Source organism: Chiloscyllium plagiosum, chromosome 3 (genome assembly GCF_004010195.1).
Source record: "Chiloscyllium plagiosum isolate BGI_BamShark_2017 chromosome 3, ASM401019v2, whole genome shotgun sequence".
NCBI lineage: Eukaryota > Metazoa > Chordata > Chondrichthyes > Orectolobiformes > Hemiscylliidae > Chiloscyllium > Chiloscyllium plagiosum.
In genome coordinates, this window is record NC_057712.1 from 89,570,951 (window position 1) to 89,582,741 (window position 11,791).

An 11,791-nucleotide genomic window follows, 5' to 3' on the forward strand; every position below is an offset into this window, starting at 1 on the left:
GTGGCTGATCACTCCTATTCATAGTCCTGGATACCTGAGGCCAGCTGTAGAAACTGTCACTCTCCAAGTTGAGACCAGATTATATAGCACAGGCCAGAATTCAAAATATATAAGTTAATTTTGATTTTGGATGATAGTGCAAAATAAATGATAATGATGCAGCAAGAGCTCATTCCTGAAGAAGGGCCTGTGCCCGAAACGTCGAATCTCCTGTTCCCTGGATGCTGCCTGACCTGCTGTGCTGTTCCAGCAATAAAGTTTCAACTTTGATCTCCAGCATCTGCAGACCTCACTTTCTCCCTGCAGCAAGAGAGATATGATGTACACCCGAAATATGTTGCCACTTTTACCACCAGCCAAAGTTAAAATTGTGTGTGGAATCCAATACCATACTGGAATAACCCTGTATCAAGTGAAGCACTGGATAACATAATCAATAAACTTTTAGTACATCAAACACATTTTCATGATGGATCTATGCTTTCATTTTTTAAAATAGAATGACCTGCACAGTTAAACTTCAAAATAATTATTTTCTCACATGTAAGAAAGGCAACTATTGCCTTTGTTGAACTGGTTTCCTCAATATAACTCCTACTTGACACATTTCCTCTGCTTCCCATCTATCCTGAAGATTCTGCAAATGAATTAGATCTGATAAATGCTATGATGGAAGTTTGGCTTACAGAGGGGCAAGAATGGCAGTTCAACATCCCTGAATGTAAAGTTTTCAGGCAGGTTGGAGATGGGATTTTTTTAAAAAATGAAGGTGTTAGGTGGTTTATGAATCGGTCATAGCTGTGAAGAAGGATAACAGAACTAAATGAAGTATCAAATGAAGCCATTTGGCTTTAGTTTAGAAGCAGAAGAGGGGCATTCACACTTACAGGTGTGTACTATAGATCGTAAAATTCTAGGAGAGAGTTAGCGGAGCAAATATGTAGGCCAAATTATGAGTGCCAAAAATGGGCAATAAGACTTATGAGACTTCAATCACTCAATTATCTACTCAGATACAATAGTGTGAGAGGCACAGACGGCACAAAAATTCTTGACTTCAAAAGCACAATATTAGCCAACACCTAACAAACCTAATGAGAAATAGTACAATTCTATATTCAGTCTTAACTTAATTGATTTTATTTCAAGAAATAACAAGAAGGATAACTGTCAGTAATGCAATGTGTGTTCTCTACATGGATTTTATTGAGGGGTTTGACAAGGTCCCACATTGCAGATCATTGATGATAATTAAAGCCCATGGAATGTAGGTGAAGATGTTGAGTTGGATCCAAAATTGGCCTGTACAACAGGAAACAAAGAGTAATGGCCAGCAAATGTTTTGCGAAAGGTAAGTGAATTCTATGGTTCTGTTTTGGGTCCTTGCAGTTTCTGGTATAACTTAATGATTTAGACTCAAATGTAAGACACATGTTTGGGAAATTCGTAGATGATACAAAAGTTGACCAGTTAATTCACAGTGAAGAGAATGATTGTCGATTGCAGGAAGTTATTAATGGCTTGATTGAGTGAGTGGAAAAATGATAGATGGAATTTGGTCTGGAGAAGTGTGAGGTTATGGATTCAGGGAGAGCAAACAAAGCAAGGATATTCAGAGTGGTAGTCAAAGTGAGAGACCTTGGAGTGCATATCTTCATGTCCCGAAAGGTTGCGAGACAAGGAAACAAAGTAGTGGAGGAGGAATATGGGATATATTATTCCTTATTTGGGTGAGAAGCTGCAGCATTGTGTACAGTTCTGGTCATTAATTTCAGCAAGGGCATAATTGTTCTCGGAAGAGTGTAAAGGAAATTTACAAGACTTTTGCCAGGATTTGATATTTGCAGGTACAAGAGGTGTTTGGATCAGCTAGGGTTACTTTTCTTAGAACAGAGGAGACTAAAGGGTGATTTGACTAAAATGTATAATATACTGAAAGAGTGGATATACAAGACGTATTCCTCTAGCCATGATTTGGAGGTGCCAGTGTTGAACTGGGGTGGACAAAGTTAAAAATCACAAAATTCCAGGTTATATTCCAATACGTTTATTTGGAAGCACTAGCTTTCAGAGCACTGCTCCATCATCAGGTGATCCCTTAGCAGTGATGTTAATTACCAGGGGGCACAGGTTTAAGGTGATTAGTAGAAGGATTAGAGTGGATATAGGAAATCCTTTTTCATCCAGAGGATGTGGATATCTGAAATTTACTGCTCAATTTGTGGTTGCTGCAGAAACCCCCAACTCATTTAACGGGAACTCAGATCTGGACATGAAACGTTGTAACCTGCAGAACTACAAAGCAGGTAATGCCAATTGCAATTAAACCAGGCAGCTAGTTTATTCAGCTACTGCAGACACAATAAACTAAATTGTCTCTTGATATGCTGAGACTTTTCTATGATTCCAACTCATGCTGAAATTCATGGAGCCAAATGAGGAGAATTGTTTTTGTATCTAGATCATTAGATTAGAATAGATTATTTGCAGTGTGGAAACAGGCCCTTCGGCCTAACAAGTCCACACCAACCCACCGAAGCACACCCACCCAGACCCATTCCCCTACATTTACCCCTGCATCTAACACTATGGGCAATTTAGCATGACCAATTCACCTAATCTGCACATTTTTTTTGGACTGTGGGAGGAAACCAGAGCACCCGGAGGAAACCCACGCAGACACAGGGAGAATGTGCAAACTCCACACAGTCAGTCGCCTGAATCGGGAATTGAACCCAGGTCTCTAGTGCTGTGAGGCAGCAGTCAGCAGTGTTCAACTGGGAGCACTCTTATATATGAGTGAGAAGATTGTGGATACAAACTCTATTCCAGGATTTGAGTGCAATAATCCAGGCTGGTATATAAATGCAGGACTGTAAGTGTGCTGCATGACTGGAGTGGCATTTTTCTCATAAAATAGTAAATCAAGGGCCAGACTGCTCTCTCAGCTGGATGTAAAAGTTTCCCATGACTTGGAGGTGCTGTAATACTATTAGAAAGAACAGCAGGCGAGTTATCTTCAGTACCCTGTCCAAGAATTATCTGTTCAATCGTCATCTCAAAAAGATTATCTGATCACTATCAGATTGTGGGAACTTGCTGTAGGCATGTTAGCTATTATGCTTCTCACATTTCATGTTATAGTTTGTAAAGCACTGTGGAACATCTGGAGGTTAAGAAAGCTACCATATAAATGTAAATCTTCCTTTTGTACTATGGACTAACCACTCAAGGCCCAATGGATACGCTGTTTGAATGGGACTAAACAAAGGCTAACAGGACACTTGCACAAAAAGATAGGAGCCTCACTAAGTTGCATATTATTTGAGTAACATATTATTTCTAAGACCGAGATAAATTTTTCAAGTAAAATTGGATGAAAGATAGGCACACTGCTACTGGACGGACAAATAACAGTCAAAAGTGACAATCTCTAATAAGAAAATCTAACAAACACAGAGAATTCTGGAGAAACGCACCAGGTTCTGCAAAGAAAGAAACAGAGTTAACATTTTGAGTCTGCCATGAGTCTGCCATAAATCAATTTTCCAGCATTCACAGTATTTTGCTTTAAAAAGAAAATCAAACAAACTTCACTTGATATTTAATGATGTTACTTTCACACTATGCCCCACCGTTAAACTCCTGGGCATTCTGGGGTTACCATTGACCAGAAACTTATCTAGACCATCCATGTACTTACTGCAGCTACAAGAGCTGGAAAGAGCTTAGATTATTTGCAGAAGGTAACTAATTCACTTAATTAATAAAGCCTGTCTGCATGGCAAAGGGCAGGAGTGTGGTGGAATACTCCCTATGTGCTGGATGAGTGCAGTTCCAACAGCATTCAAGATGCTCAAACGCATCCAGATCAAAGCAACCTGCTTGCCTGCACCATGTGAATACAGTGACTCAATCAGGTAGCTGTAGTGATTGTAGTCATACTGAACAAATAATGAGGTGTACATCAGCAGCATTTTACCTGCAGATTGGAGAGGACCACAGCATTTGGGAAATTCAGCAGCCTCAGCGACATTGGCTGATGTCAGACCATGAGGGAATCACACGCTAGGGTCTACAACAACCTCTCTGGAGAATCCCCTGCCCTTGAGTGCCTCCAGGACTCCCGCACCCTGTCTGCTTCGCCCCTCCCCCCAACTTGTCCCTTCTCACCCTTCACAAACTTTCCTGTCAGTCTAAACCCTTCCGTTTTGAGGATTATTTTTAGACTAGGCAGTGACTCCCGAGCAATCTGATTAGCCATTAGTTGCCTAAAGTGGGACTTCCTCTCAAGAAAGGGTGGAAATCTCAGCTCAGTGCAATTACCATTCCCAACAGCGACGCTTTCATTTAATTTCAATAAGCTTCAATTAACCTTTTTTTTCGTATTACAATGCCTCACCAGGGACTGTCTAACCTGATTATGTTTATTCACTTATAAGATTGGAGGGGAGGAGTTGGGGAGGTCTTGGTGCTGTGTTGTTGTCACTGGGCTAGTATTCCAGATGCCCAATGCAATGGACTGAGGACCTCAGTTCAAAAGCCTACATATAATGTTATTTCAAATAATAAAATCTCGAGCAATTGCCATTGCTCCCTCTGTTAAATTAGTGGAGGGAAGATGTGGGGTGGCTTGCATCCTCACACATTAGCAGGGGTGTTGGGAGGGTTGTGGGGGAGGTAATGGTAGTGACCTTGGAAAATCCACCTTCATGACCTCATGTGGCATTCTTGTAAATCTACACCACAGAATAGCAAGGGGATCCTCAAACAGAGAGAATCCCCAAATGTTGGCTTCCAAACCTTTACTAAGCTGAAATGCAAAGACACTGAGTGGCCAATGGTATTTCTCATAGAGAAAACAAAATGTGTTTGCTGAATTAAACCTTATTCTCTTGCACCTCCTGGCTTTCTCTGCAAAGATACTGGCTTTATGAGAAAGGTAAGCTTGTAAAAAGGAGAAAATGCTGTTCCCACAATTCCCCCCCCCCCCCAACTGACTCACAATCAGTAAGGATAGGTGACAACATCTCCTTCACAATATTCCTCAACATTGGTGCCCCGCAAGGCTGCGTACTCAGCCCTTTAGGAGACTCCTTATAAAATCTTGACTGTTTGACCAAATTCAGCTCCAACTCCATTTTCAAATTTGCTGATGATACCACTGTAATTGGTCAGATCTCAAACAATGGAGGAGAAAGTGATGACTGCAGATGCTGGAGATCAGAGTCGAAAAGTGTGGCGATGGAAAAGCACAGGCATTCAGGCAGCATCCGTGGAGCAGGAGAGTTGACGTTTTGGGCATAAGCCCTTCATTAGAAGGGGCCTGCTGATAAAGGGCTTATACCTGAAACGTCAACTCTCCTACTCCTCGGATGCTGCCTGACCGGCTGTGCTTTTCCAGCGCCACAAATTTCAAACAGTAATGAGACAAAATACAGAAAAGAGATAGACAGCCAAGTGTCATGGTATTAAAGACAACAATCTCTGCCTCAATCTAAGTGAAACAAAGGAGCTGGTCATCAACTTCAGGAAGTGCAGTGGAGGACACACCCCTGTCTGTAATAACGCTACTGAGGTGGAGGTGGTCAAGAGCTTCAAGTTTCTAGGAGTAAATATCACGAACAATCTATCCTGGTCCATCCATGTTGATGCTCCAGTCAAGAAAGCACACCAAATCCTCCACTTCTTCAGAAGGCTAAGGAAATTTGACATGTCCACAATGACTCTTCTCAATTTTTATTAATGCACCATAGAAAGCATCCTATCTAGATGCATCACAGCTTGGTGTGGTAACTACACTACCCAAGACCACAACAAATTAAAGACAGCTGTGATTGCAGCCCAGTCCATCATGAAAGCTAGCCTTCTTTCCATTGACTCCATCTGCTCCTTCAGGTGCCTCAGGAAAGCAGCCGACATAATGAAGGACTCCTCCCATACAATTATACTCTCTTCTACCTTCTTCCACCTTGTAGAAGGTACAAAAGTTTGAAAACCTGTACCAACACATTCAAGAACACTCCCTTCCCTGCTGTTTTCAGACTAATGAACTGACCTCTCACTTTTAGCATTGATCTTTCTCTGTACCTTCTCTGTCGATGTTACACTATATTCTGCATTCTGTTCTATTACCCTGATGTATTTATGTAAGGTATGATTTAACCAGAATGCCACACAAAACAATCCTTTTCACTGTATCTTGGTGCTTATGACAATAATAAATCAAATCAAATCATGATAATTAAACAAGGGCAAAACAATTTAAAAATTGGTTCAAAAGCAGAATAAATTAAGAAAAAAATGGCTTGAGCACCTTATATTACTATAGAAGGGTTAAAATCATGGCAATTTTTTCAGTTATCATTAACTCAGCTGGTATAAAGTGCCTATCCCTAATTGCCTTTAGAAAGTTCTTAGTGAACAGTCGTCTTGAAGTGCTATAGTCCTTCAGATGTGGGGCACACGCAGGGTTCCTGTTAAGAAGAGAGTTCCAGTATTTTGAGCCAGTGTTAGTGAAATGACTGCAAACTAGTTCCATGTCAGGATGGTATGTAGCTCAGGTGTAAACCTAAGACAGCGTTGTTTCCATATGGCTGATGCAGGTTTAGAAGATGATTTTTGAGGATATTGACTGATTTGATGCATTTCATTTTGTAGAAGATACGCACTGCTGTTGCCATGCATTAGGGATGGCTCAGGTGCCAATCAATTGGAGTTTCTTTAATGCGGTTGAATTTTGTGGGTGTTGTTGAAGCATGCACCCATCCCCGTATCCATCATACTCCCGACATGTCTTGCTCAAATTCCTGGAACTTCCTTTCTAACGGGAACCATGGATGTGCCTACATCTGAAGGACTGCAGCATTTCAAGGTGACAACTCACCAAGAACTTCCTAAAGGCAATGGGGAGGCAGGAGGTCAGTTAGACAATGTAGAATTATAATCGCTGATCTGCTGTTAGAGCCATAGTCTTTCTATGGCTCTCCCACTTCAGTTTCTGGTCAATGGTGACACAGGATGTTGATAGTAGGAGATTCAACAATGGTAATGCCGTTCAACATCAAAAAAATCTTCAAGATATGAATAGGAAAAGAGAGGGTAGGTAAAGATAAATTATTTCCATTGGTTAGTGATTCCAGAAATAGGGGTCATAGAATGAGAATTAGGGCCAGACCATTCAGGAGAGATGTTAGGAAGCACTTCTACACACAAAAGATGATCGATCTTTGGGACTGTCTTCCACATATAGTAGGGGTTTCTGGCTCAGTCATTAATTTTAAGTCTGAGATAGATACATTTTTGTTAAGCAAAGGTATTAAGAGATATGGGCCATAGGCAGCTATATGGAATTAGGCAATAGATCAGCCATGATCTCTTGAATGGTGGAAAAGGTCATGGGTCTGAATACCCAACTCCTCTTCCTATGTTTCTATGAGAGATGGTTGTGTATTCTCTTGTTGAAGATGGTCATTGTACTTCAGCTCTGGCAATCGAGTAGCACAAATGTTACTTGACACTTATTAGTCCAAGCCTGAGTATTGTTCGGGTCTTGCAGCATATGAACACAGATTATGTCACTATCCAAAAGATGGTGAACAATGCTGAACATTGTGCAGTGGTCATCAAGCAGCTCCACTTCCAATCGAGGGAAGGCAATTGATGAAACAGCTGCAGATGGTCGGTCCGAGATCACAACCCTGAGCAGCTCCTGCAGTGATGTCCTAAGACTAAGATGATTGACCCCCAACTACTGCAGCCATCTTGCTTTGCGCAGGGCATAACTTTAATCAGTGGAGAGTTTCTTCCCAATTCAATTTGATGCCACACTGATGCTGCTTTGATGTCAGGGGCCGTCACTGTCACCTCAGTCCTGGAGTTCTTTCTTTGCCTATGTTTGGAATAAGGCTGTAATGAGGTAACAAGCTTGGTGGCCCTACCAGACTTCAAACTGATGATTAATGAGCAAGTTGTTGCTGAGCATTTGATAGCACTATTGAATACCATATATAATTGTATTACCCTTTCTATATTTAAGAATAGAGACAGTATGTTGTCATTAAGAGATCGTTGTCTTATAATGGGAGAAGCTCCAAGGCATCATTTGATTTACACAATATCTTGTTTGGGTAACTCAGTTTGATGTGCCTTCCTGAGAATTTCAATTTTATGTGTACTTCACCAATTTCAATATTCTCGGAAGCTACCAATTAACAATAGGGGCATAAACCACATTAAACTAAACACATTACTAATTTATGTTCTTTTTATGTTGCAGGCAAATCTGTAAGGAATTTCAAGACCTATTAAGCCAGGAAAGATCACCTCTTGGATCGTCAAGACCCACCCCGATTCTAGACCTTGATATTCAGAGACATTTAACACATTTTAGGTATTTCTTTCTCTTATCATGTTTACAACCAAACTGACAACTAAAATTCTTAGTCACCTGACATTGTACCAGCAACAGTTACTTTTCTTTTGGTATGAACATATTTTAATGCATTTTATATCATCTGCTTCTGTAATTTCAAAGAAACCCAAGGACAGGAATTGACTACTTCACCCTTTAAGCCTGTTTCGCCATTTATTGTGATCATGGCTAATCTGTGACCTAACCCCATATATATTGTATCCATTATGGTGGACTTAGCATGAAGCTGCTGGAAAATGGATAACATATCCTCAGGTGGACCAAGAAGACCTAAAGATTGGTGTTCCAGAAGAGTCAAGACTAGTAACGAAAACATGGCACCCAATTTGCCTGAGCAAGGTGTCTTCATGTTACTTTGAAAACTTTGTTCAAAACAACTAATCTGCAACAACGTGCATAACTTTAAGCTGTATCCTGAAGACTGCTGTCTGTTAATGTGTCACTTCTCAGTGTCAGCTTTTCTCTTTCCCCTTTTATCTTTCCCCTTAATAACTTCAGAGCACCTAGACACAGCAGAAGGACCCAATTTGTAGAAGGACTCTCCACCATCATCTATTTTATTCCACACAAGCACTAGTGCACTCACTGGTAATCTATGTGGATTAGAGAATTATTCAGAGGAAAGTCCACATGATGACCAAACCAGTTCAAGTGAGCAACAGTGGATACTCAAAGCAGGGACAGCCTAGGAAAAGAGGACACAGATTCTAATTTTAGGGCCCCAGCCATGAAAAGGAAACTAATTGCTTTGCTTAAGTCATTGGACCAGGTAATGGTAGGCCTAGGAGGAGTTTCAGGACTACAGTTGAAAGTTCAGAGGAATTGTTTCTATCCTAAGAGATAGCATATCTCCGAGACATTGAGACCAGGCCTCCCCAAAGAGTGTCAATATCACCAGTTTTTCAAATTTCCTGGAAGCTCAAACCAGTGAAATATTGTCTTTCAAAGGTCAGTGTTATTGTACAATCATCTCTCACAGCTCAATAGAAGTGATGAAGCTCAGTCCCAAGGGATTTGCAGTGACCTCTGACAGAATATGTATCTGGGAGAAAGTGAGGACTGCAGATGCTGGAGATCAGAGCTGAAAAATGTGTTGCTGGAAAAGCGCAACAGGTCAGGCAGCATCCAAGGAGCAGGAGAATCGACATTTCGGGCATAAGCCTGAAGAAGGGCTTATGCACGAATCGTCGATTCTCCTGCTCCTTGGATGCTGCCTGACCTGTTGCGCTTTTCTAGCAACACATTTTTCAGAATATGTATCTGTCTGCTAAATGTCTATGTCCTCAAACCAAAACCAATTACCATGCCAACAAGCCAGGTAGGTCAGACTGCACTGGTAGGTGCCAAGGTATAACAATTTGAAGCTGGGGGTTCAGAACCTCAACTACCCAGAAGTCAGCAGCCATGAGCATTCCTTCATGATCAACAACGATCATCCAACATAGCTGAGGTCACCAAAAGTGAACCTTGTAGGAGTACTGGAATTAGTAGATCTTCTTCCCAAGAAAGGGAAAATGTGTGACACTTGGATAAGAAATTAATATATGGCAATTGTTGTGCTGGGGTTTAAACTTATCAATGTATTAACGTTCGGCACTTTAATCAATTTAGTAGCAGTTTCTGAATTTGCATGTCATTGCATCATTGATATGAAAGCTAGCTGAATAATTTAAACATTCTTTAAAATGGAATCAAAGGAATAGTAGAGGGTCTAACTGTTAATGCAGAGGTACTTTGGTAACTTTTCAGGACAAGAGAAAGAGCACATTACTGAAATATCTGAGCAATTAATATCTCTCTTTCTGCAAGATGTCTCTTCTCCTGCTTACTTGTCTACCCTTTGAAGAACTTTGTTTCTATATGATATGTCTCATTCTTCTAAACTTCAGAGAATGCAGATCCAGTCTCTTTAATTTCTCCTCAAAGGACACTCCCAACATCCCAGTAATTTGATGCAGTGGACTAATAATGATGCGTCATTGTATTAAAGTGGCAGCTTCCTAAGGCTCCAATGATATATGTACTGATGGAACTGCACATCTTCTTCTATCTCTGGGTCAAGTAAAGATGATTTGGCACCAGTGTCATGAATAGAAGTTCTAGCTATTTATTCAATTATAATGTTAGTTACAGTGAATACACTTTCTGATCAAGGACCTCCTCTTTTTAATTAGCTTGGGAACTTTCCTTACTACAATAGATTATCTGATCACTATCACATTTGCTATTTATCAGAGTGAGATGTGCACAAATGAACTATTGTGTTTCTTACTTTATAACAGATACTACATTGCAAAAGTACTTTGTAGGTGGTAAAGTGCTTTAAGACATTTCGTGATTGTGAAAAGCATTGTATAAATGCAAGTCTCTCCATATTTTCAGTTTTTCTTCTGAAGTGATTTATGATGATGCATTTTTAATAATTCCATACTAATAATAAATTTGTTCTACACCAGTACACTCAATATAAATATTAATCTTCCTTGTTTTTAAATCTGATGCAGCCTGATCACACATGGATTTGGTACTCCTGCCATCTGCGCTGCCCTCAGCAGCTTCCAAACTGTCCTCAGTGAAATGCTCAACTACCTGGATAAGCACACAGTTACTAAAAATGGAAGCTCACCAGAGAATGGCCAGGGTAATGGCAATGCTGAAAAAGCCTCACTGCGGAAAAGCTTGGAGTCATCTCAAAAAGATGGCAAAATTGAGAAGGCAGAATGAACTCAGCAAATGAACTTTTAAGTCACCAGAGCTTTCTTGCTGCTGAAGTCCACTTTTAAACAGGTTTTATTTTCCCTCTTGTAGGAACACTGGAAAGAGGGCAACAAAAGCTCAACATTGGAGTCACTACTTTTACAATGCTGGAACATTTAGTACACATTTGTGCTGTTTATATAGTGTTTATAGTGATACACTTAACAACTTAATCATTGGATTTTAAAGTGCAGTATTCCCTTTCAAATAATAGTCTTCATGATGTATCATGAAACCTGCTCATTATCCATCTCTTCTAATTTGTTTGCATGCCTCCCATAAATATGATGGCTCCAATCCCCCCAAAGCATCCAAAAATCTTCTGTTCTACTGGCTTCAACCAGATCCCAGTGTATTTGAGTTCTAACCTAGTTTCCACCAGTTTGGTGGGCATTCATCAAGATGTGACAGAGAATTCTTTAGTTTTGCCACCCATTATATTTCTATTGGTATGTCATATAAATGATGTAGCATGTCAATGTGGAGAAACAAAAGCTGCCAAATTGCTCACTCAAATTAGTTTCCTTACTCAAAATGTATTAATAGAAGCTGTCATAGTGAACCATGTGGTGTGATAAATTTCTCAATTTGGCAGACCAA

General features: G+C 40.3%; 1 protein-coding gene across 1 annotated transcript in view; it reads left to right on the forward strand.

Moving 5' to 3' along the window:
* tfap2d (transcription factor AP-2 delta (activating enhancer binding protein 2 delta)) overlaps nucleotides 1-11,158 on the forward strand; it is a 119,353-nt gene extending 108,195 nt beyond the window's left edge. Inside the window, exons 7-8 of the mRNA XM_043687491.1 lie at nucleotides 8,279-8,392; nucleotides 10,939-11,158. Coding sequence (XP_043543426.1) covers nucleotides 8,279-8,392; nucleotides 10,939-11,158 — 334 coding nt within the window. The remainder of the gene's footprint in view (nucleotides 1-8,278; nucleotides 8,393-10,938) is intronic.
* Nucleotides 11,159-11,791: the final 633 nt, after the last annotated feature.